The 25,602-nt window shown below is 48.2% G+C and overlaps 1 protein-coding gene across 1 annotated transcript; it reads left to right on the plus strand.

Annotated features, from left to right (window-relative positions):
* Positions 1–437: 437 nt before the first annotated feature.
* Positions 438–18,522, plus strand: LOC113896311 (H-2 class I histocompatibility antigen, Q10 alpha chain-like). The gene is made up of 9 exons (XM_027548545.1): positions 438–481; positions 594–937; positions 3,167–3,274; positions 9,297–9,557; positions 10,643–10,918; positions 14,935–15,210; positions 15,322–15,420; positions 15,749–15,781; positions 16,029–18,522. Exons 1-9 carry the CDS (start codon positions 438–440, stop codon positions 16,031–16,033), a joined length of 1,446 nt encoding a protein of 481 aa, XP_027404346.1. The 3' UTR covers positions 16,034–18,522.
* The last annotated feature ends 7,080 nt before the right edge of the window (positions 18,523–25,602 follow it).

The following is a 25,602-nucleotide window of genomic DNA, read 5'->3' on the forward strand; positions in this document are numbered from 1 at the left end:
TTTTTGACAATATTAAAACTTAACAAACATTGTATTCTAGACTCAGATCATTACAGTCTGGTTCCTTTCCTCCTGTTAGCTGGCAGGACACCATTTGTGTGGTGGTCCCCAGACAGGACTGCACATCTGACACTCCTGCTCCCTCCCTCCGATGTGAAAATCGTCCTCCTCACTCACCCCAATCAGGATCACCAGAGCCCTCCCTATGAATTTTCAAATATCAGAGAACGCTGGGCTGAAAACCATTTTTCTGAACATGAGAGTCCCTAGTGAGAATTCAGGGGTTCTGTGAACCCAGATGGGGAAAATAACCTTTATTTTCACTAACTTCTATTTGAAATTTCGCTGTTCTTCCCTGATGGATGGAGGTAAGAAAGCTCAGTGAGGTTAGCAGGAGCGGTGCCTTGGTCCCCAACAGAAACCACAAGAGTTTTAGAATGACGACAGTAGTCGGAGACACCTCTCGACTTGCCAGACGGCTGTAACGTGAGCTTCACCGCCTGGTCTACTTTGGTGAGGTAGTATACACGAAAGGCTGTGAGGCTGTATTTCACAATTAATCGATTGGTTTTCGTTCCTGTTTTTCATCCGAGGCCCAGCAGAGGGAGCCATCGAGGAGCTGGGGGCGGGTCCCAGTGGTGCGATAGTGTCCCAGCCGGAAGTCTGAACCTGAGCCAGGATGTGGTCGCACCCTCCGCGGCCCAGAGGGAGCTGAGCGCTCACCCGCCGGGGACCCGGGAGCGGACGCGGCCGGCGTTAGCACAACTGAAGGCGGCCCCCACCCCGCCGGGGACCGGCGCCCTCGGGCGGTGCGTGAGGCTGGCGACCATGTGGCTTCGTAGTTCCGGGAGTGCGCAGCACCCGCGGCCGCCGCCACCACCATCACTGCTGCGGCTGCTGCTACTGCTGTCAGGACTGGTGCAGAAGGGAGCGGCAGGTAACGCGGGGCGGCGGCGGCCGCGGGGGAGCTGCTAGGGAAGGATCCTCCAAGAATACAGAGGCCATTCCGGGTTTGGAGGAGAGGAGAGCATGGTCAGTTGGAGAGCTGACTGACCCAAGATAGCCAAAGCCACAGTTTCCTGGGGATCCCTTGGCCAGTCTGGAGGATACCGCTCGCTCTCGGCTCCCAGACCTGGTCCTCCAGGAAGGCCCCGGAGAAAAGCTCCTTGGGGGCAGGAATCTGAGCGCGGCCTTGGAATCTGCACAAGCCTCTGCTTACTTGCTTGACTAGGCACCTGCCCATTGCTGTAGGTCTCCCTGGCTCCCTGCCGAGGTTATCGCGTGTGGCCCGGGCAGCTCCTTGTTGAGGTAGCGGGTGAGAGGAGCAGCAAGGATTTAATTGACTTGGCGGGGAATTTCCATCCTTTTCCAATTTCCATTCTGCACGCAGAACTGCAGGGCTGATCCTCTCCCCGCCCCTCCCATGCCAGATTCCCTACCACCACACCGAGCACCACCCATCCTAACTGCCCAGAGGCCTGAAGATTATTAGCACAGACCGGGAGTGTCCACCGTCACGGCAGTAATAATAGCTGATGTCCTTTATTCCAGGCTCTGTACTAAAAGCTTCAAGTACAAGTAGCCATTTCGGCTGTAGAAAATTCAAAATGTACAATTTACAGATTTAAAATAGGGCCTGGAGAGGACGCTAGGGGGCAACACTGGGATCCAGATTCGGAAATTTTTTTCCTTTCTTTTTCTCCGAGTTTTTAACCATATTTGTACTTGGGCCTTGTCTCAGAATGTTTTTTATACATAAATGAAATACATATGATTCCTAAGGATCCAAATTATATTTTTATAAGCTATTAAAATTTTTAGCTATAAGTATAAATTTGTGATATGTAATATATATGCTTCTAAGTTAACACATTAAATCACCAATTAAATAGCTACAGTTCCCAGAATTTGTAAGTATTGAGAGTAAAGCATATTTACAGGTGTCTGAAATCACTGTCATATGATTGGAAAACATCTGTGGATTCTATCATGGACCACTGCACAGGTTCTGCTAATCCTGCTGAACTTCCATTCAGCATGGAAAATGGGCCAAACTTCAGCTAGAGCTTAGTGAAAATAAAGAGGTTATTTTTTTCCTCCAAGTTGAGGCTCTTGAATGCAATAGGAGGATTCAGGGCTTCCCTGGGGGCTTAGTGGTAAAGAATTCACCTGCCAAGCAAAGGAGACACACATGTAAAGAACAGACTTTTGAACTCAGTGAGAGAAGGCAAGGATGGGGTAATTTGAGAGAATAGCATTGAAACATGTACATTACCATATGTAAAATAGATGACCAGTGCAAATTTGATGCATGAAGCAGGGCACCCAGAGCCGGTGCTCTGGGACAACCCAGAGAGATAGGGTGGGGAGGGAGGTGGGAGGCGGGTTCGATGGGGGGAACACATGTATACCTATGGCCGATTCATGATGATATATGGCAAAAACCAGCACAATATTGTAAAGTGATTATTCTCCAATTAAATTAATTTTTAAAAAAGAATGGTATAATAAATGTCCTTGAACATAAAAAATGTGGGGGAGGATTTCTGTATCTGGGTATTCTGTTTCATATACTAAATATACATCTGTCCTCAGAAAATGAATATGTATTTTTCCAAAGATGTATATGCATGTTCCATTTCTCCTATTTACTATATAATCTGTTATTTAAAAAAAAATGAAAGAAATGGCAACCCATTCCAGTGTTCTTTAAACAACAAACATGTTTGTCAAATGAGTAATATTGCAAAGGGAGAGGTCAGGGCTGCCTAGCTGAGCAGCTGGGCAGGGCTGAGCCAGGCAGGAGTGCATGGGTTCTCCTTCTGGCAGCATATGAGCATCTCCTGGGAGGTTTCAACGCCTGCCAGTGTCCAGCCCTCCTGTACCTCCAAACCAACTAAATCCATGTCAATGGCAGGATTGTCAAAGCTGCTGGGTGGTGTTAGGCAGCCAGACGGAGACATCCCAGTCCTGGCTGCTCTCCTGGCTTTGTGCCTGCCTGCTGGGGAAGTTTCCCGTCACTCCTGAGACAAGACCCCCATGTTTCTCTTCCCTTCCAATGTGCCTCTCATTGTCATTCCATACTATCTCTCCCAGCGAACACAAGGATGGGAAGGATGTTTATGCCTTAAGATTCATACTATCCTTTTCCATTTTCCCCTTGTAGAGAGTCCCTGGGGGTTGCCCTTGGTGGCCGATGGCCCAGCTTCCATGGCAAAGGTGGTGATGGCAGAACTGGCAAACCTGAAGTTGGAAAACAAGTCATGGCCTAGAGGTAAGACCTTGCCCGCCTGCTAAAGCAAGGATAGGATGGTGGAGGCCAGGAGCCCCCAGCCTGCAGGAGACCATGTTCACTGTCTAGGAATCTGGAGGACTGTCTTGGGGTGGGGAAACTCTGCCAGGATAGAGGATACAGAGGCCAGGGCCTCTGGACAGTGTCCCAGGAACTGAGACCTGGCCTCCAGAGAGCTGACCCAAGCATCTTTCCTCACCCCACCCCAAACTCCAGCTGTCTCCTTCCCAAGGCCACCTCTCCCTTCAGAATAGGAAAAGACTGAGACTAAGAAGGTGCTGTGTCCATGCCTGTTGTTTAGTTGCTCAGTCATGTCTGACCCTTTGCAACGCCATGGACTGTAGCCCACCAGGCTCCTCTGTCCATGGGATTTCCCTGGCAAGAGTACTCAAGTAGGTTTCCATGTCTTTTTCCAGGGAATCTTCCTGACCTAGGGGTTTAACCTGAGTCTCCCGTACTGTGGGCATTTTTTTCTTTAACCACTGAGCCACCTGGGAAGCCTGCCCCATGCCTGAACTTTTTCTTATGTTCATTATCTCATTGGATGCTCCAGCACTGTGGAGCAGGTCAGTTCATTGAGCCTACCTACAGATGAGAAAACCAACGCCTGGAGCATTGAAATAACTTCCTCAGAGCCACGCAGCTACGGACTGGCAGTGCTATATGGATCGTAGGGGAGGTGTTCAGTTCAGTTCAGTTCAGTCACTCAGTCGTGTCCGACTCTTTGCGACCCCATGAACTGCAGCACACCAGGCCTTCCTGTCCATCACCAACTCCTGGAGTTCACTCAAACTCATGTCCATTGAATCGTTGATGCCATCCAGCCATCTCATCCTCTGTCGTCCCCTTCTCCTCCTGCCCCCAATCCCTCCCAGCATCAGAGTCTTTTCCAATGAGTCAACTCTTTGCATGAGGTGGCCAAAGTACTGGAGTTTCAGCCTTAGCATCATTCCTTCCAAAGAACACCCAGGACTGATCTTCAGAATGGACTGGTTGGATCTCCTTGCAGTCCAAGGGATTCTCAAGAGTCTTCTCCAACACCACAGTTCAAAAGCATCCGTTCTTCAGCACTCAGCTTTCTTCACAGTCCAACTCACATCCATACATGACTACTGGAAAAACCATAGCCTTGACTAGATGGACTTTTGTTGGCAAAGTAATGTCTCTGCTTTTGAATATGCTATCTAGGTTGGTCATAGCTTTCCTTCCAGTGAGTAAGCATCTTTTAATTTCATGGCTGCAATCACCATCTGCAGTGATTTTGGAGCCCCAAAAAAATAAAGTCTGACACTTTCCACTATTTCCCCATCTATTTCCCATGAAGTGATGGGACTGGCTGCCATGATCTTAGTTTTCTGAATGTTGACCTTTAAGCCAACTTTTTCACTCTCCTCTTTCACCTTCATCAAGAGGCTTTTTAGTTCTTCTTCACTTTCTGCCATAAGGGTGATGTCATCTACATATCTGATGTTATTGATATTTCTCCGGACAATCTTGATTCCAGGTTGTACTTCTTCCAGCCCAGCGTTTTTCATGATGTACTCTGCATAGAAGTTAAATAAGCAGGGTGACAATATACAGCCTTGACGTACTCCTTTTCCTATTTGGAACCAGTCTGTTGTTCCATATCCAGTTCTAACTGTTGCTTCCTGACCTGCATATAGGTTTCTCAAGAGGCAGGTCAGGTGGTCTTGTATTCCCATCTCTTTCAGAGGTGGGGCAGACACAAAAACATCTCCTGGCCTGGGTGGCAAAGGGACTGGCTCCTTCCTCCCCAACCATGGTCAGAGGAAGAAGGAGGCTAGGCTAATGGGGTATAGGACTGCTCCTTTTTGAAGACCAGCCATGTGGCCAAGAGACTAGGAAGTGGAGAGTTAGGGTGGAAGTGGGGAAAAACTAATGTTCACGCAGGCCCTGAAACAACAGTGGGCATGTAGCAACTTCCTTAGGCCATGTCACTGCAGGAGCAGATACTGCTGGATGCCTGCCGTGTAGCCCCCACTTCCTCCTGCCTTGGTCTCACAGTGCCTGGCACTGACCCCAGCCTGGCAGGTGGTATCACCTCCAAAGCCAGGGAGGTGGCCTTCCTCAGCTGTTTTTGCTTTACTGTGGGCTGCAGCCCAAGGCATGATGATTCCACTTGGGTCCAGTTAGTAGGTGGCAATCTAGTCCCAGCTGAGATTGTTCTCCTAGGCAAAAATGGCAATGAGCAGTATGTGAGCCCCCACAGAGAGCAGGCTGGACTCTCAAGACTATCTGGTAGGCAGAGCAGAGACTGGTAGGATTTTCAGGGAGGGAAGGGTGACAGGCCCCTCACTGGGTACATGGGAAGCAGTACCTGAAAGTCAACTGAGGCAGGCCACAGTCATGAACTTGTTCTAAAAAGCAGGTCCCTGACTCCCAGGATGGGTACCAGATGCCAGGATGTAGGCCATGGTAAGTAGTCCAGGGCAGAGCAGATTCCAGGAACCAGACCCCTCATGGCAAGGAGGGCCAGGCCAGATCTGGACAAGCCTGGGAAAGATTCAGAATTCAGCCCCTTCCTTCACCCCACATCTGCTACACTGAATCACAGCACCATTTTATTTTTCCCTGCCTTCTTGCAGCAGCCTCGGGACACCTGACATATGCTTCTGACTTGGGACCTTTGCACTGGCTCTCCCCTCTGCAGACCTGGAATGCTGTCAGATCCTTATATGGCTGGTTCCTTCCTGTCTTTTATAAAGAATTCCCTTTTGGAGGAGGCCTTTCCATTCTAGAACTGTATTTCTTGGCACATAGTGCCTTCCTGCATCTTTCTCTGCTGGAATCTGCCTCTCCCTCCCTTTTCTAGGGACACATTTAGGGCCTGCCTAGACAATCTGGGATAATCTCTCCATCTCAAGATCCTTAATTTAATCTGCAAAACTCCTGTTACCATATAAACTAACATTCAACAGTTGCAGGGATATCTCGGGGGGCATTTTTCAGCCTACCCCACTATGCTTTCTGAGCTGTGGAGAGGGAGGCAGGACCAGAGGCCCAGCTTGTACGGCTTCCTCACTACCCAGGAGTCCCAGCAGCTACACAAAGACACAGGATCTTTTCTGTCCCTCACTTCCAGGGCAGGTAGAGCTGCTGCAGATCAGAGCCAAGGAGTGGGTGGATCACCTTGACGTGGAGAAATCATAGCCTCTGTTCTCCCCCAAAGAACTTTGTGCCCATTCACAGCTGCCAGCACAGGAGTACCCCCACACTGCCCTTTGAGCAACTCAAAGATGTGCATGGAAACAGCACCACGAGAGATAATTCAGTCATTTCCCAGGAGGCCCACATCAGTTCAGGCCTGATGTTAACCTTCACTCAAACACTCCTAACATTGACCACTCTTGCCTCCCATGAGGAGGTTCTCCAGGCATGAGAAGACAGCATGCCTTTTCTCAGTTTAGAAGAAGACAGCAGTCCCTGGGGAGAGAATCTGGGCTGCCCTCATTCTAGTACATGCCTTTGAGTACTACACTTGGTCTCCCCTGGGCCTTGATTCCCTTATCTGTAAAATGGGACCAATCACACTGACCTCTTAGGTTTATTGTAAGGATGAACTAAAATAGTGAATGAGGAGGAGTTAAACCAGTGCAGGCACAGCAGTCACCAAAAATAGCAACTCTGATTATCCTCATACCATTCATGTTCTTGTTTTTTGTCCAATTTAGCAACTTCCAGCTGTGTGCTGCTGCTGCTGCTGCTAAGTTGCTTCAGTCTTGTCCGACTCTGTGCGACCCCATAGACGGCAGCCCACTAGGCTCCCCTGTCCCTGGGATTCTCCAGGCAAGAACACTGGAGTGGGTTGCCATTTCCTTCTCCAATGCATGAAAGTGAAAAGTGAAAGTGAAGTCGCTTAGTCGTGTCCGACCCTCAGCGACCCCATGGACTGCAGCCCACCAGGCTCCTCCATCCATGGGATTTTCCAGGCAAGAGTACTGGAATGGGGTGCCATTGCCAGCTGTGTGCTAGGTCCTGGATAAATAGAGGGCAGATGGACTTCCCACCCTCATGAAATCCATAGTTTCACAGGAAGCACAGGACACTCTTGAGATCCCTCTGTGAGACATCAGGCTGAAATCGAGAGGACTTCCTGGAGGAAGGGATGCTTGACTGCAACCTGAGGGATGTGGAGAGTGGCTGAGAGAAAGCAGAAAGGGGAATGCCTAGGGCAGAAGAAACAGCAGGTACAGAGGACCTGGCCAGAGTTTGGTATAGCCTGAAGTAACAAGGAGGCAATAAAAAGAGAGCTGTGAGTGTAGAGATGTGTTTGACTCTTTTCACATGTGAATGTTCAACCAATGAGCACCCACTGTATGCCAGAAGCTGTTCTAGGTGCTGGGGAAACAGAACAATCCATACAGGAATCCCTGCCCTTGGAGAGCTGACACTGCAGAGGAAAGAGTCCGTTAACAAGACAAACAAATGCATACTCTCTAGTCAGTGCAAATGCATACTCTCTCCAGTGCTCTGGAGAAAAATAACACAGAGACAGGCGTATTAGGGGATAAAAACTTCTGAGCAAAAGTTTTTTAAAAATACGAAAGTAAGCCAGGGATATCTCTGAGAAATGTGACCTGAGTTTAAGATACAGCATTTATTTGAATAGCTTGAGTCAGGACTGGCTGCTAAGTAGATTTCATCTCCAGCACCAAGTTAAATCAATGAGTTTGGAGTTATGGTAGAGAGGCAGCATTTGGACTCAAAGAGATAAGAGATCAACTAGTCTTGGGCCTCCCTGGTGGCTCAGATGGTAAAGAATCTGCCTACAATGCAGGAAACCTGGGTTTGATCCCTGGGTCAAGAAGATCCCCTGGAGAAGGAAATGGCAACCCACTCCAGGTTTCTTGCCTGGAGAATCCCATGGACAGAGGAGCCCACTGGGATACAGTCCCTAGGATCACAAAGAGTCAGACATGATTCAGCAACTAACACACAGTAATGTCTGCTGTGGGAACAGAAGGGAGTGGGGAATGGAGTCAAGGTGCCACCAGCTTGGCAGTAATGGTTCAAGCTAAGAATGATGTCCAACCTTTCTCAAGCATATCTGGGCAATGAATTAAGCTTAATTAACCACATAAATTTGGAGAAGGCAATGGCAACCCACTCCAGTACTACTGCCTGGAAAATCCCATGGACGGAGGAGCCTGGTGGGCTGCAGTCCATGAGGTCGCTAAGAATTGGACACGACTGAGCGACTTCCCTTTTACTTTTCACTTTCATGCATTGGAGAAGGAAATGGCAACCCACTCCAGTGTTCTTGCCTGGAGAATCCCAGGGGCGGGGGAGCCTGGTGGGCTGACATCTATGGGGTCGCACAGAGTCAGACACGACTGAAGCGACATAGCAGCAGCAGCAGCAACCACATAAATTAAGCTCCCAAGCAACCAACTTTTTAAAAATATCCCACCCTTTTTGTGAGAAATTGGAAACCAGACAATCACACTCACTAGAGATGAATACAAAGTATGAGTAAGTAGGCCCTGCGTGAGGAGCTGAGAAACTTTCTGAGAATAAAGTCCATAAGCCTTAATGCATGACCTTTGGCCTCAATGTTCAACTGGTTCTCTCTATATTAATCTCTTTGGATGCCCTTATGTTTTTTTTTCACTGAAATTGCTAGTGCTTACTCTTGCTAATGGACTTCCCAGGTGGTGCTAGTGGTAAAGAACCCACCTGCCAATGCAGGAAACATAGGGACTCATGTTTGATCCCTGGGTTGGGAAGAGCCCCTGGAGGAGCAGCAACCTACTCCAGTTTTTTTGCCTGGAGAATCCCACGGACAGAGGAGCCTGGTGGACTACAGTCCATGGGGTTGCAAAGAGTTGGACATGACTGAAGCAACTTAGCACGCGCACACACATTCTTGCTCATAATAAATTCTCTTGGATAAGTTTCTACTGCCAACCTCACCCAGCACACTGAGGCCTGGTGCAGATCCTGGTCGTCTATGTGAACCCAAGACCAGTTTGTGTTTCCACAGGGACGCACTCCCTCCGCTACCACTACCTGGACCTGTCAGAGCCGGACCCGAGCCTCCCTAAGTTTCAGGCTGTAGGCTACTTGGATGATCAGCCTTTTATCCGGTATGACAGTCATGTGGACAAAGCTGAGCCCCAGGCTCCATGGATTATGCCCATGAATGCCAAGTACTGGGAGAAGGAGACCAAGAAGCAGAAGAAATGGGCAGAGCTTCATCAGGTGGAGACATGGCAAATGATGGGCTACCACAACCACAGCAGCGGTACGTTGGGTGGACGCCCCATTCTCCTTCCTTCACCCTCTGCACACTCACTCTCCGGGCAGCTATGTTTGTCAGAGGGTGTGGGGCAAGCCTCTGATACTTGGCTCTTTTCAGTCTCCTTCCCCCACAGTCAAGCAGGGACCTCAGGGCCTCAAAATCCATTGTGGCTTCAGCAGCCAGCACACAGGCCAGTGCAGCAAGCATCATAGGAGCTGGGGGCCCATGATGTCTCCCCCTCACCCCTTGCCTACCCCTTAGCTAACCTGGGCTCTGAAACTCAGCTGATGGGGAGAGGATTTTCCTGCCTCATCCTCACTCATGCAGTACCCCCAGGCCCTCTGGCACCACCTCAGCTTCCCCCTCTCAGCAACAGTGCGCTTGGGCCCACCACCAGGGCCGCTGCTTATTCTGAATGAAGTGCTTATGGAGCACAGCTTGTTTACACAACACCATCCCTCTCTGTGCCTGGATACCCAAATGCCCAGACTAAAAGCCTCAGGTCCCCAGAGGCCTCAGAATCAGTAGATACAAAGGATATAAAAGATTGAGACTGAGAAGGGCTGTGCATCAGCCAAGGGCCCCCAGAATAAGCATGGCATGACTTAGTCTTACCATTGAGAACATTTTACACCCACAGGTGGGCTTCCCTGATGGCTCAGCTGGTAAAGAATATGCCTGCAATGTGGGTGACCTGGGATTAATCCCTGGGTTGAGGAGATTCCCTAGAGAAGCGAAAGGCTACCCACTCCAGTATCTGGCCTGGAGAATTCCATGGACTGTATGGTTCATGGGGTCACAAAGAGTCGGACACAACTGAGCAACTTTCACTTTCACTTTCAAGTAGTGTGGGATATGAAATAAGGATGTGTCTAATTATGAACTGGGGTGTTTGTCCCACATGAGAGGCCTAGCAGGTTTCTCAACCCAGGGTGCTTATGAAAATTACTTGGGGGATTTTTATCTAAATGATGATGCCCTGTCCCTCTACTTTTTTGATGTCCTTGTGGGTGGTGGGCTTCTCCCTGGCTATCAGGGACTTGACCCCCAGTCCCCACTAGTGACAGCTTTCTTACCTGTACTCACAGGCATGCACAGCACTCACCGCATGTTTGGCTGTGAGATCCAGGAAAATGGCCACTCCAACAGCTTCTGGCAGTTTGGCTATGATGGGCAAGACCACGTGTCACTGGACATGGAAACTCTGAGTTGGGTGTCAGCTAACCCCGTGGCTCTGTTGACCAAGCGTAGAATGGAGACAGAGCACTGCTATGCTGAGTACAACAAAGCCTACCTGGAAGGCCCCTGCCTCGCCTCCCTGCACAGATACCTGGAGCTGGGAGGCCAGAGATTCACCCGGAGAGGTAAGGTTCAGCCTGTGGCAATGTAGATTGGCCCCATGCTCCCATTCTCAAGAGCCATCCCATTTGACAGGCAAGTCTCTGGGGAATGAGAGGTGGGCTGCGTCCCCAGGCTGTGTCCCCCTGGCCCAGGCAAGCCCTCTGGAATCCAGAAAGATGGCCAGCTAGCCAACTGTTTTTTGCTGCAGACTAAGAGCAAAGCCCAGACCTCAGGTCTTCGCTCCAAATAAGATAGAGTGCAGAGTTCTGGAGTCTCCCCTGTTCCAAAGTGGTCTTGGGAATAAAGTCTCTTAATCTGGGTCTCATTTTCTTCATCTGCAGAGAAAGTGGGTTAAACTAGGTCCTCCTAAAATCCTTTGGGGATTTACCAGCCTGTAACTCTGCTCCTTGGGAAACAGATCTCAGGTTCCAGGAGAACAGCAGCCCTCACCTCTCCCTAGACCACTGGGGACTGACAGGAAAGCTTAAGCTTTTTTCCCCTTTCTGCCCTCACACCCCTCATGCTCAATGTGCTCCCCAGACTCCAGGTGCATCATAAACTTCTCCTGACCCCAGCCAACAAGGCTAGAGACACAAAGGCTGGGGTGGACACTAGGGAAAGTGGGTGCTTGGGGGTGCCTAGGGTGAAAGCCTTTCTGGCTGAGGTTGCCAGGGGTGGAGCTGATCACAACACCCAGGACACCATGGATGCTGGCAATTGAATGGCGGGACGTGAATCAGCTGAGGTAGTAGGATATTCCTCAAAGGGAGGACAGGACAGATAACATCAGGAGTAGAAGATGTGATTGTGAGAGCAGGGCATGGTGGACAGAGCTCAGGCATTGGAGCCTAGCCTCCAGATAGCACATCCCAGCTCCAAGATTAACTGGCTGTGTGACCTCCTGCCAGTTACTCGCCTTCTCTGCACTTGAGTTTCCTCATCAGTATAATGAGGATAGTAATAATAGCCACTGCCTCTCCAAAGCACCATATTGGTGTGCATTAGAGTACTGTGGAACTCTCATTTAGGTGTGCATTAGAGTACTGTGGAACTCTCATTTAGCACCAGGTTTGTCCTATGTCCTTCACCTGGGAGATTAGTGAGATTCTTCACAGAAGCAGAACCAACAGGCTACATGGAGAGAGAGAAAGAGTTGTGTTCTAAGGAACTGGCTCATGTGACTATGGCGGCTAAGTTTCAACATCTGCGGTTGGCAAGCTGGAGACCCAGGAGAGCCAATGTTGCAGTTCCAGTCTGAGACTAAAGGCCTGAGAACTGGGAGAACTAGTGGTATGGTTCCTTCAAATGCTAGAAAGTTTGAGACCCAAGAAGAGTCAGTGTTTCAGTTTGAGTCTGAAGGCAGGAAAAGACCAATGTTCCAGCTCAGCAGTCACGCTAGTGGAGCTCCCTGTTACTCAACCTCTTTGTTCTGTTCAGATTTTCAGTTGAGTGGATGGACCCACTCACACTGCAGAAGGCAGTCTGCTTCACTGAGTCCAATGATTCAAATGTTAATCTCAGGCAGAATACTCTTCAACATAAATTGCAGCAAGATCCTTTTTGACCTGTCTCCTAGAGTAATGACCCACCTCCTAGACAAAAATAAACACATGGGACTTCATTAAACTTAAAAGCTTTTACATGGTAGAGAAAACATAAACAAGAGGAAAAGACAACCCTCAGAATGGAAGAAAATATTTGTGAACAAAGCAACAGACAAAGGATTGATTTCCAAAATATACAAATAGAACATGCAGCTCAAATATTTAAAAAAAAAAAAAAATCAAAAAATGAGTAGACCTAAGTAGACATTTCTTCAAAGAAGACATACAGATGACCAACAAATACATAAAAAGATGTTCAATGTCACTCATTATTCAGTTGAGTTCAGTCGCTCAGTTGTGTCCGACTCTTTGCGACCCCATGAACCGCAGCACGCCAGGCCTCCCTGTCCATCGCCAACTCCTGGAGTCCACCCAAACCCATGTCCATTGAATGGTGATGCCATCCAACCATCTCATCCTCTTTTGTCCCCTTCTCCTCCTGCCCTCAATCTTTCCCAGCATCAGGGTCTTTTCAAATGAGTCAGCTCTTCGCATCGGGTGGCCAAAGTATTGGAGTTTCAGCTTCAACATCAGTCCTTCCAATGAACACCCAGCACTTATCTTTAGGATGGACTGGTTGGATCTCCTTGCAGTCCAAGGGACTCAAGAGTCTTCTCCAACACCAGAGTTCAAAAGCATCAATTCTTCAGCACTCAGCTTTCTTTATAGTCCAACTTTCACATCCATACATGACTATTGGAAAAACCATAGCCTTGACTAGATGGACCTTTGTTGGCAAAGTAATGTCTCTGCTTTTTAATATGCTGTCTAGGTTGGTCATAACTTTCCTTCCAAGGAGTAAGCATCTTTTAATTTCATGGCTGCAGTCACCATCTGCAGTGATTTTGGAGCCCAGAAAAATAAAGTCTCTCACTGTTTCCCTATCTATTTACCATGAAGTAATGGGACTGGCTGCCATGATCTTCGTTTTCTGAATGTTGAGCTTTAAGCCAACTTTTTCACTCTCCACTTTCACTTTCATCAAGAGGCTCTTTAGTTCTTCACTTTCTGCCATAGGGTGATGTCATCTGCATACCTGAGGTTATTGATACCCCGGCAACCTTGATTCCAGCTTGTGCTTCTTCCAGCCCAGCGTTTCTCATGATGTACTCTGTATATAAGTTAAATAAGCAGGGTGACAATATACAGCTTTGACGTACTTCTTTTCCTATTTGGAACCAATCTGTTGTTCCATGTCCAATTCTAACTGTTGCTTCCTGACCTCCATACAGATTTCTCAGGAGGCAGGTCAGGTGGTCTGGTATTCCCATCTCTTTAAGAATTTTCCACAGTTTGTTGTGATCCACACAGTCAAAGGCTTTGGTATAGTCAATAAAACAGAAGTAGATGTTTTTTTGAAACTCTTTTCTACTGGGCCATGCTCAGCAAATCTTTAATCCAATTTTCTATTGATGGGCAGAACTGTGTTTCATGGCAAATAGATGGGGAAACAATGGAAACAGTGAGAGACTTTATTTTGGGGGGTTCCAAAATCACTGCAGATGGTGACTGCAGCCATGAAATTAAAAGACACTTGCTCCTTGGAAGAAAAGCTATGACAAACCTAGACAGCATATGAAAAAGCAGAGATATTACTTTGCCAACAAAGGTCCATCTAGTCAAAGCTATGGTTTTTCCAATAGTCATGTATGGATGTGAAAGTTGGACTATAAAGAAAGCTGAGCACTGAAGAACTGATGCTTTTGAACTGTTGTGTTGGAGAATACTCTTGAGAGTCCTTTGGACTGTGAGGAGATCAAACCAGTCAATCCTAAAGGAAACCAACCCCAAATATTCAATGGAAAGACTGATGCTGAAGCTGAAACTCCAATACTTTGGTCACCTGATGGGAAGAACTGACTCATTTGAAAAGACCCTGATGCTGGGAAGGACTGAAGGAAGGAAGAGAAGGGGATGACAGAGGATGAGATGGTTGGATGGCATCATCGACTCGGTGGACATGAGTTTGAGCAAACTCCAGGAGTTGGTGATAGGACAGGGAAGCCTGGAGTGCTGCAATCCATGGGGTCACAAAGAGTTGGACACGACTGAGTGACTGAACTGAACTGATTAGATACCTACTGTATGCAGGAAGTCACAGAGGAAGTAAATAAAGTCACTGAGAAAACCCTAGGATCTCTGTAGAAAGAAGGGGGTGTATCTAGGACCCAACAGCCCCACAGAGGTAGGTCCTTGGAGGTTGGGGACAGGAAGTCAGTCCCCTTCATGGCAATTAACAGGTCAGTGCTTCTTTGTAACAGCTGGAAATCAGTCATCCCTGCCTGCAACAGTGATTGGGTACCTCCCCTAGAGAGAGACCTTGTCCCCATTTCCTTGTCCTCCACCCTGGAAGATGCTGGAGGAGCCCAGAATTAAGCATAAGGGATAGGCAGAGAACAGCCACTCAGCAGTCTTCCTCCCTCCTCTCCTTGCAGAACCACCCACAGTATGGGTGACAAAGCACTCAGCCCAGGACGGGGGTACCACCCTGAGGTGCTGGGCCCTGGGCTTCTATCCACAAGACATCACACTGAGCTGGTGGCTGGGTGAGAAGAAGTTGAATTCAAAGCTTGAGTATGTGGAGGCACGCCCCAGTGGAGATGGCACCTATCAGACGTGGATGGCGGTGTGGGTGCCGGCTGGAGATGAGACCCAATACACATGCCACGTGCAGCACTGCAGCCTGAATCACACACTCACTGTGTCCTGGGGTGAGAAGCTGGGCTTGGCCAGGAGGGGCTGAGGAGCGGAAGGGGAGGGTCCTAGGGGACCAGAGACAGGCCCATGATCTGGGAGTGCTCACTTTTCTCTGTCTTTCTTAGAAATGCCCTCTCATCCAGGACTTACGGCCATGGTTATCTCTCTCATCCTGATCTTGCTGGTGATTGGTGGTGGTGTGAGTTTGACCAAGTGCCTTCAAGGTAGGTGGGTAAGGAACAAAGGAGTGGGAAGCCCTCTGGCTGGTACAGCCTTTTAGGGAACAATACAATGTATCCTTCCCTGCGACAGCAAGAACTGTTTTCTCCTGGGAGCAGCAACTACTGCTGAGGTCCTGCCCCCTGTCTCCCACCTGTAGAAAAGCCCACATGTCCCCACCCTACCCCAGTTGCACACCACCAGGAGGACCTTGTGGATCCCACAGTCAGGGGAGACCTGGGACTGACTTGGGAAAAGGCCCAGCTGGGGAGAGGAAGAGGGATGGTGGGGACCCAACACTCACTGGGTCTCCTGTGTTCTTTTTCTCCACAGCCAGGAATAAGGAACCTTACGAGCAACCCCCAGGTGACTGTGGTATGGACCAGTTGGGGAGAGGAAACCCCAAATGTTCCCAACACGGCGGAGATGCCTTAGAACTCAGGATGGGGGTGGGGCATGGGGTGTATGCTTTCCCAGGCCTCAGCCCCCTGCCCCATGCCACCATCCTGCCCCTAGGCAGAGGGGGTAGGGAGCACTCCAGAGAGCCACCATCTGGGTTTGGAAGAGGGCTGGGGAGCCTGTTGGGATCACCTCCCTTCCTTTCTTCCTGCAGGTTAAGAGGACCCCCATAATTCTCAAAGCCCAGCAAGATCAGGAGCTGCTCAACTCATCTCCTGACAGAAGTCACTGTCACAGATCAAGGAAGTGTTTTGTGGGGTGTTAGGGGGCCTGAAGGCCTCCTGCCGTCTAATTATTTCTGGCTTGGGGGGTGGGAAGGGGGGGCAGTAGTAATCCCTCAGGTCCTCTTACACTTGACAGTTTGCAGAGTGATTTCATGTTAATTGTAAATACCACTTGAGCTTCTCAGGCACTCTATGAGTTTGGCAATGTTACTCTTATTCCCACTTGCCCAACATGAAAACCAAGGGTCTGGGCAGTCAGGGAAAAACCCGAAAAATATCCAAGAGTTATAGCGGCAGCATCATGTGTGAAGCTGCTAGCATCAGAAAGAAATGGCTGAATGCCTGCCTCTTTCATAGGTGTGTTCTGTATATATGTATGATCTCCTTTTGTATAGATTAGAGTGTTGGGTGTGTGAGGGTATAGGGGAGGCAGTAAGGGTAGGTGTGTGAAACTGAGGAGGTGTGTTAAGGTGAGGATGTGTGGGTGTGTATGTTTGAGGGTGAGAGGATATATGGGGTGCATGTGAGGGTGAGTGGTATGTGTGGTGTGTGGTATTCTTTTGTATTTGAGGAGAAGCTCAGAAGACAGGTACCTGGAGACCTGTTAGTTAGTCCCAGGCAACTGAAGGTTGGGAAACAATTCAGTTTCCCTATGTCCTATCCTTTTGAATGGTTGAATTTTTACAATAGGCACAGGTTACTGTTACAGTAAGGAAAGACCCCTTTTCTCTATGTCATGTGAAAATGCCTATGAAGGATATGTCTGGAGAAGGCCCAGCCTCACCTTTGCATATTCAGTGGAGCAGAAACCCCTTGTCCCCTCTATGAACAAGAATCCAATCTTAGGGCCATTTGATGTGCCAGCAGTTGGGACTCCAGAGCCGAGGCAGAGAGATAGCGTGCTCCATTGTCATAAAAGACACAAGGTCAGACCCCTTCCAGAGCACCCTCTGCCTCCCCTTCAGCTGACTCCAAAGTGTGACAGAGCCTCCTGTGGGGAGTTTGAAACCTCTGTGTCTATAGCCCTGGGAGGCCCAAAGGCCAAGGATGTGAATGATTGTAATACTAGAAAAAGACTCAACCTGCCCTGGTGGCCTGTGGGACCTAAGCAGTGAGCTTGTAATGACTGACTTGTACTGAAGACATGTCTTATATGTCTGTCTTTCTCACTGATGTTGTCATGCCCCATATATGCTGTGCAAACCACTTACTAAGCAGAGTTCTAAGCACTTTATTACATGGTAGTTGCTCAGTCGTGTCCAGCTCTGTGAGACCCCATGGACTGTAGCTCACCAGGCTCTTCTGTCCACGGACTTCTCCAGGCAAGAATACTGGAGTGGATAGCCATTCCTTTCTCCAGGGGATCTTCCTGACCCAGGGATCGAACCTGGGTCTTCTGCATTGCAGGCAGATTCTTTACCATCTGAGCCACCAGGGAAGCCCTTTATTTTATACTTTATTGTATACTAAGCTGTTTAATCTTCCAAGCATGACTGTGAGGGGGAATTAATACTCCTGTGGTACAGATGAGGAAACTGAGGCCCAGGGTCCCACAGCTGATTCATGCCAGAGCTAGGATGTGAGGACTGCTGCAGCCTGGCCACCTCACCACTGCACCAAAGCCTCAACAATAACTGAGCTGTTCTGTAAATGGGCAAGTAAGTACAGGTCTATAATCCTTTATTTGCAATTCTGAAATCTACAAAAACCTCTGGAAGCTAGAAGTGTCTTCCAAATTTGTCATCAAAACATGACCTGGGAGAGGGGCAGGAAGGGAAAAAAAAAATCCTAAAGGGAAGTGAGGTTCAGTGCTTCCACTGCCAGGGGCACAGTTTTGATCCCTAATCAGGGAACTAAGATCCCACATGCCCCATTATGGAGCAAAAAAGAGTCAAGTGGGGTTATTCATATTCTTCATTTACTTCCTCTAATGTGCCTTTTCACATTTTTTTCACAGAAATATTGATTTGGGGGATTATTAGATGTCACCCCAGACATCTCTGGTTGCTGCTGCTAAGTCGCTTCAGTCATGTCTGACTCTGTGCGATCCCGTAGACGGCAACCCACCAGGCTCCCCCATCCCTGGGATTCTCCAGGCAAGAATACTGGAGTGGGTTGCCATTTCCTCCTCCTATGCATGAAAGTGGAAAGTGAAAGTGAAGTCGCTCAGTCGTGTCCGACTCTTATCGACCCCATGGACTGCAGCTCACCAGGCTCCTCCGTCCATGGGATTTTCCAGGCAGAGTACTGGAGTGGGGTGCCATTGCCTTCTCCATTATATAATATTCAGCATTCACATCTTGGTATCTTTCTAAAGCCTAAAGAATTCTAAATTCTAAACTATATCCGACTCTAAGGGTTTTGGGTAAGGGATTGTGGACCTGTATTAATACGGTTTTGTGGTAATAAACATGTTTTATTTTTTCAGTTCTCTGGCTGTATGGTGAGATGAGTTATAACAAAGGTCAGGTCTGGTCCCCAGCAATGGGAGGCACAAGTGCCCAGGTGGACCCTCAATGCTCCCTCAGCCCTGGGTACACTTAGGGCCTCCTGAGAAAAAGTGGAAGTTTCTTCTCTGGGGAAGGAGTAGAGGCAGAACGTTTTTGGGAAGAAGCAGATAGAAGGAGGCTTCTGATTAGTCTTTCTCTCTTTAAATTGGTATAGCCTGGTCACCCTTCTGTACCCCAAGGTTATGGGGGTTCAGGTTCCTCTATAGACCCTCCAGAGCCACCTCCCAGTTTTGATCTCACCCAACCAAGTGTAGCCCTTAGACTGACAATCTGCATGGCTTCTTTGATGCAAGGAGGTGGTATATTCAGGGAGTCTTAGATATAGGGTCTGGCTTCTGTAATTATGCACTGGGCAGAATAGGCTGGAAGTTCATGTCCAGTTCTGGGCTTCCCTGTGTCTAGGACCCTGAATACTTCTGGGGCTGTGGAATTAAAGGGACAGAGAGGCCATAAACTAGAACAGTGCCATAAGAGCCCCTGTAGGACAGCAGCAGGGCCCCAAGCACCTGCCCCTTAAAGGTATGGTCTTTCCTTCTTCCATTAGCTTCATTGGCTAATTGGCTTAGAAACTGCCAGAGGGCAAGGGATGTGCAGTCTACATCTGTCCTGGATATCCATCCACAAACCCTGGTTTTTACACCTCACTGCCTTATCCTGCTGGTTCTACTCATTCTGTCCACCCAGCCTCTGATCTCCTCATCAGAACATAACATTTGCAAGAAAACCTGGGGCTCTGGGACCAGGGGTCTGATAGAAATGCCTGAGGCAAGGAGACAGCTGTTACACTGCCTACCCTGGCCTGAGGGGCCTTCCTCCCCTTTCCTGAGTCCCACTAACCCTTCCCTGGTGGAGTAGCCCCCACCCCAAACTTGACACCCCAGGCAGAACCTACCAGCCTTTTTGCTGCCAGTGGCACCACTGTCCTGATGTTCAAGAAGTGTGTGTTCCATAAACAGATTATGAAGTCTTTGGTAACTGGATCGCTTTTATTTTGTTTTAATCATACCTCCCTTATAGACTAGTTCAGTGGTGGCCCAAAGGACCATAAAATACATTTTAGGAAAACAAAACAAAATAAAAAATATATATAAATACAAAATAAAATAATACATTTTGGACCTAAAAAGATCCTGAAGCACTTCTTTGAACCCCTGATAATTTGACCCTCTCACTAACTGCCCCACCCCTATCACACTACTTCCCTCTGCTGAGGTTTTGAGGCCTCTCACGTTAGAGTCCTTCCTGTCCAGGCTGTGAGCTCTCTCTCAAGCACATTTCTTTTACCTCCATCCACACCCCAGCATATATTGGTTTATGTCTGGTGCAGTTGCAAAAATTGAAATAAAGGAACATGATTCAGTTACCACCCCACAAACAGTAGGAGTGAACGCAGGGATCTAATGGCACCAAGGGATGAGCAGGCTTAGAAAGCATGGCTGTCTCCCATAACCCAGGTTTTGCTCAACCCCCATTTTTGTTTTTTGGCTTTTTAAAAAATACTTATTTATTTGCCTGCATCAGTCTTGGTTGTAGCATGCAGGACCTTTGCTGTGTCATGCATTGTGGTACACCAGCTCAGTAGTTGTGGAGTGTGGACTCAGTTGCTCTGGGGCGTGTGACATCTGAGGCCCCCAACCAGGGATCAAACACAAGTCCCCTGCATTGCAAGGTGGACACTTAACCACTGGACCACCAGGGAAGTCCCTCCATCCCCATTTTTGTTTCACTGCTTAGTAGCAGCTAGTCAATGGTGTCAACCAAAGTCTGGTGCTCTGAGCCTAGCTGAACCCACCTGGACATCTGCCTCTCTTGGCTTCCTTCCCCAGCCACTGCTGCCAGGAGAGAAACTTGTGAGGGGACAGAAGGAAAATGCACAGGGAGTTTGTCTTAGCTCTGAGTGTTCCTCTCAGCTTCACCGATGGACACCATGGTCTCAGGAGTGGACAGAGGCAGGAAGGCAAGTAAGGAGGGTTCTGAGTGCCCTAGAAAGGGCATAGGAATCTGGCAGGGGTAGGATGGCAGCTTTGCAAGAGCTCCTCCCTCAAATCCTTGATCTGAGGGAACAGCCTTCCTATCCAGCAGGGCACTGACTTTGTGTCCTGAGGGCACGGCCACAGGCCTCTCTAGGGAACTGCTTCCTTCTGTCAGCCATTCTGGGCTGTGGCTCAGAACTGTGAGGTCTCTACTCACAGACACACCCCTGGCTCAACCTGTGGGTGGACTGCTAAGTCATACTTCTAAGCCTCAGGCCACCCTGATGGCCTCCCTACCCCCATTTGCGCAAGTCTCACATGCTAACCACTCACTCAGGAGTCCTGTCCCAAACCACAACTTCTTGAGGGGCTATTCCATTCAGAACAGAATTCTCTGGTTGTTCAGTATGGCCCGGTGCTGTGATTATGCGTCGAATGAAGGAATTCACTAATGAATAATATGAATCATGGGTATTCAAAGAATATCATTAGAATCCAAACTCTCCAAACAGCAAGGCTTTCTTACAATATCATCTCCAGTGCAGCTTGACTCACCCAGTTTCCATCAGTGTTCCAGCCTTGCCTCCCTTCCTCCCAAGGCCATCCAGAACTCAGAGACCTGGACGTGCCTGCCCTGGGTACCATGATGAATTATGCAGGATATCCAAGCAGCCACAGCCCGGTCAGATGGGAACTAATGACAAAGGCCAACAGGAAGGCCCAGCCCTGGCCTGGTATTTTTTTTCTCCTCTAACTTTCTGGAAATGTTCACAGATCAGTGTGGCAACAAAAGCATAATCAAGGACATAGGCTCATTCACAACTGTGTCTTTCTAGACTCTCCTTGCCCCAAACTGCCACACAGTACAAAGGGAACCACACAACCTCATCTCAAAGCAAACAGCCAGGGAGGAGGGGGTCAGCCTTTCAGCTGTCTATGCCAAAGGCCTGTCCCTCCAGGTCCTTTTACTCCACAGTGCCAGAGTCAGGATAGGGAAGAGACCCAGGAAGCCCGAGCTCTCTGCACCGCAGCCAAGGCAGAGAAGAAGCTGGGCCTGTATTAAGGAAAAGCAAGGCTGACCCACTGGTCATACTCACTCTGTCCAGCCAGGACCTCTGGAATCTGACAGAGAGAAGACGGTGCTAGGGCATGGTGGACAAGCCTGAGTCTTGAACCCAGAAGGTAGAGACAAACCAGAATTGTAACATTAGAAGGCATTCTGGGGACTTCCCTGCCATTCTGGTGCTTAGGACTCTGTGCTTCCAATGCAGCAGCTTGCAACTTCCATCCCTGGTCAGGGAACTAAGATCCCATATGCCACGTGGCACAGCAAAAAAACCACCACCAACAGCAAAGTCCTGCTGTATAGCACAGGGAACTATATTCAATAACCTCTAATATACCGTATTGGAAAAGAATATATATAAGTATATATGTGTAACTGAATCACTTTGCTGTATGCCTCAAACTAACACAACATTGTAAATCAACTACTTTGAAAAAAAACAACAAGGCATTCTAGAGGTCCTCCATTCTAACCCCATATCCCAGGGTTCAGTAAACTTTTCTTGTAAAGTGTCAGACAGTAAATATTCTAGACCTTTCTGGCCACAGTCTCTGTCTAAATATTCACCTTTGTTTTCTTGTTTTATAACCCCTTTAAAATTCAAGAATTGCTCTTTGCTCTTGAGCCTTACAAAAAGAAACCAAGGGCCAGATTTGCCAACCCCTGTGTGGTCAAGCCCATGCTCTACTGCCTCTCGGATACCTCTGACAAAGTGGTTTCCAGTGTCTGTGTGACAAATGCTTGCCTCCTCACCATAAATTGGAATATAATCATCTGCCATTGTATGGGATACTTCAGCCTAAAAAGGCTGATGTGAGTTTCCATGGATAAGTCTTCTGAAATCAGAATCCTGAGAAAAATGCCCTGGCAGCCACCTTCATTGCTGAGCCCTAGCTCCTGAGTGCCCTCCACAGCTCTGTTTTCCCAGTGCCCCGGGACAATGACACCGAGGCCCTGTGTGTGCCAAGTGATCTGCTCCAAGTACCCACAGCCCCCAGCTGAGTTCAAGAGAAGGCTAGCAGTCCTCTGTGAATAGGAGAGTGTGCCTGGTTGCTGAGGGTGTACAGGTTGCAAGAGGGCTTAAAACCAAGCCGCCTGTATACCCTGGAAAATATCAGCTAGGTTTCACTACATGATGGAAATTAAACAAAGTCCCTCTCTCAGGTGCCACTTAGATTTGAGGGGAGGTAATTCAGAAGAGAAGCAAAATAAAATAGGTACTGAATTAGGACTTCATTCAGCTAGGTATTCTTGAGAATGGGTGTCCACTATATGTTTAAGTCACTTTGGTTCCTTCAGGATGCTCCCTCTAGCCTCCTCTCACCATCTTCTTTCACTCATTCCTCCTTGCTCTTTCTCCAGCTCTCCTTCCCACCTGGGCTCTGCTCCCTGGGGCAAACAGGAACTTGCTTTCATAAGCAGGCCCCTCTTCTCTTGGTCTGCTCCCCAGCTCTTTGCCAACCCCCTTCCATGTGCAGGGGAGAACCTGAATTCAGGGATGGGGAAGTATTCCAGCCTTGAAACTCAATTCCAGTTCCTGTTGCACGTATTACCCACTATGGCTTCTCAGTCATTACCTCCAGGATGGCTCTCAGATTGTATATGGGAGCTCACATGTTTGTTTTCTAACAAATAGACAACATGGATATGTGTCCCACTTTACACAGGGAAGACCTGGGTTTCTACTCCTGCCCTCTCCAGAATAAAGGCTCTCAGAACCACTAGGATAACAGAGAATTCCCTGTCAGTTTGGTGGTTAGGATTCTGCACCTCCACTTCAGTGGGAAGGAGTTTGATCCCTGCTCTGGACCCTGCTTGTTGAGGACAAAAAAAAAAAGTAGGATGACATATGGTGGGTTATTTTTCCCCTCAGGGTTCCAATCACTTGAACATACTTGAAGTAAGAGAGAATAGGAGATAAGGGAGAGTTTCTTCTGAGACTTATCTACTACAGGAAAGTAATACAGTGGTAGGTGATAAAAACACAAAAATAACTCCAGTGGGCACTGTTCTAACCATTTTACAACTAATCCAATTTTATACCAACCCATGAAGTAGGTGCTAGGCTTCCCTGGTGGTTCAAACAGTAAAGAGTTTGCTTGCAATGCAGGAGACCTGAGTTCAATCCCTGGGTTGGGAAAATCCACTGGAGAAGGGAATGGCAACCCACTCCAGGATTCTTGCCTGGAGAATTCCATGGACAGAGGAACCTGGCAGGCTACAGCCCATGGCATCACAAAGAGTCAGACACGACTGAGGGACTAACACACACATGATGTGTGTGCTACTATCATCTTTATGTTGCATGTGGGAAAACTGCAGCATAGGGATGTTAGTAACTAACCCAAGGTCATACAGAAAATGAGTAACAGAGTTGGGGTCTGAACACAGGCTGGTGCTGATAGCTCACTGTGAAACGTGCAGCTTCAGGACCAGGAACCAGGCTTGATCACTCAAGAGCTTTTGTGTAGCAGAGTTTTATTAAAGCATAAAAAGGGACAGAGAAAGCTGACATAGACATCAGAAGGGGGACGAGAGTGCCCCCACTTGCTAGTATTATCAAGGCCTTATGTACCTTTACCAGACCCATTTTCACAACATACATCTTAAATTAACAAGATTAGAACTAACAACAGAAAGGTCTCACCAGACCCGCTCCCATAATATACATTTTAAGATGACAGGATTAGTCAAAAGGTTCTCAAGAAGAAGAAACATGTCCTTGAGCAAGATAAATTGTTATATTGACTAAGACAAAGCAATGTAGAAAAAATTGTTGGTCCTTTTCTCCTTAAGAGCCCCAGACCCCTTTCTCCTTCTCGAGGGCTCGGGACCCCTCTCTTCTCCTCCTCCTCCTCCTCAGGAACCCCGGACTTCTTATCAGCCTGCCTAGGAATTGACTCTCAGTGCCATCCTCTGCAGAGAAGGCAATGGCACCCCACTCCAGTACTCTTGCCTGGAAAATCCATGGAAGGAGGAGCCTGGTAAGCTGCAGTCCATGGGGTTGTTGAGTCGGACACGACTGAGCAACTTCACTTTCACTTTTCACTTTCATGCATTGGAGAAGGAAATGGCAACCCACTCCAGTGTTCTTGCCTGGAGAATCCCAGGGACGGGGGGCGCAGAGTCAGACACGACTGAAGTGACTTAGCAGCAGCAGCAGCAGCCATCCTCTAGGAAGAGTCTCCTTCAGGAGTTTATGCCTAAGCAGAGACCTGAAGCTTAATTAGGCATTATACCTACGTGAAGCAGCGAAGTGCAAGCCTTCTAGGTGAGTGAACATGTCCAAAGACAGAGGCAACAGCCTGGTAAGAGTGTGTCAGACCTTCATTTCAGGTAAATGGTACTGGTAGCTGAAGGATGCACTGAAATGAGTGCAAATGACCCTTCAGAAAATGTTTTGTCCATTTGGAAGCTGATAGGGTAAAATATAGGCTGGAAGAAACAGAAATAGAGAAGACCTAGATTTGAGGAGATAAAAATCAGCAGGACATGATCCTAGCAATTTGTTGGGTTTCCTTTATTTACTTTGCAGATATATAGGGAGTATTAGCTGTATATTCAGCACTATGATGGAGCTGTGTGCACAATGTTGAATAGTGCATTTATCATTCTTACTCTGTGTTCAAGCTCAGGCCCAGAGAGGAAGAGCATGGGATCCAGGGTTGGCTGAAGTTTCTGTTAGGGCAAGTGGAGTTCCTCACACCAAAGTGACCAATTAGTGAGGTCACTTTGCAATCACTCCAGTGGGTCTTGAACAGCATCTTATTGAAGCAGAACATATCAGAGTGATATGAATGCCTGAAGGAAAAGAACAATTTCCCCAAATTTTGTTTCTGTCATGTATGTGGAAGCCTGTATTGGATCAATATGTGCAATGTACTTCTTACTGAGGGCCAAGTTAAACAAACAAACCCTGTAAACCTTGGGTGACAGATGACCAAACGTCTATAAT

This window comes from Bos indicus x Bos taurus, chromosome 7, assembly GCF_003369695.1.
Source record: "Bos indicus x Bos taurus breed Angus x Brahman F1 hybrid chromosome 7, Bos_hybrid_MaternalHap_v2.0, whole genome shotgun sequence".
In the NCBI taxonomy this organism is placed as follows: domain Eukaryota; kingdom Metazoa; phylum Chordata; class Mammalia; order Artiodactyla; family Bovidae; genus Bos; species Bos indicus x Bos taurus.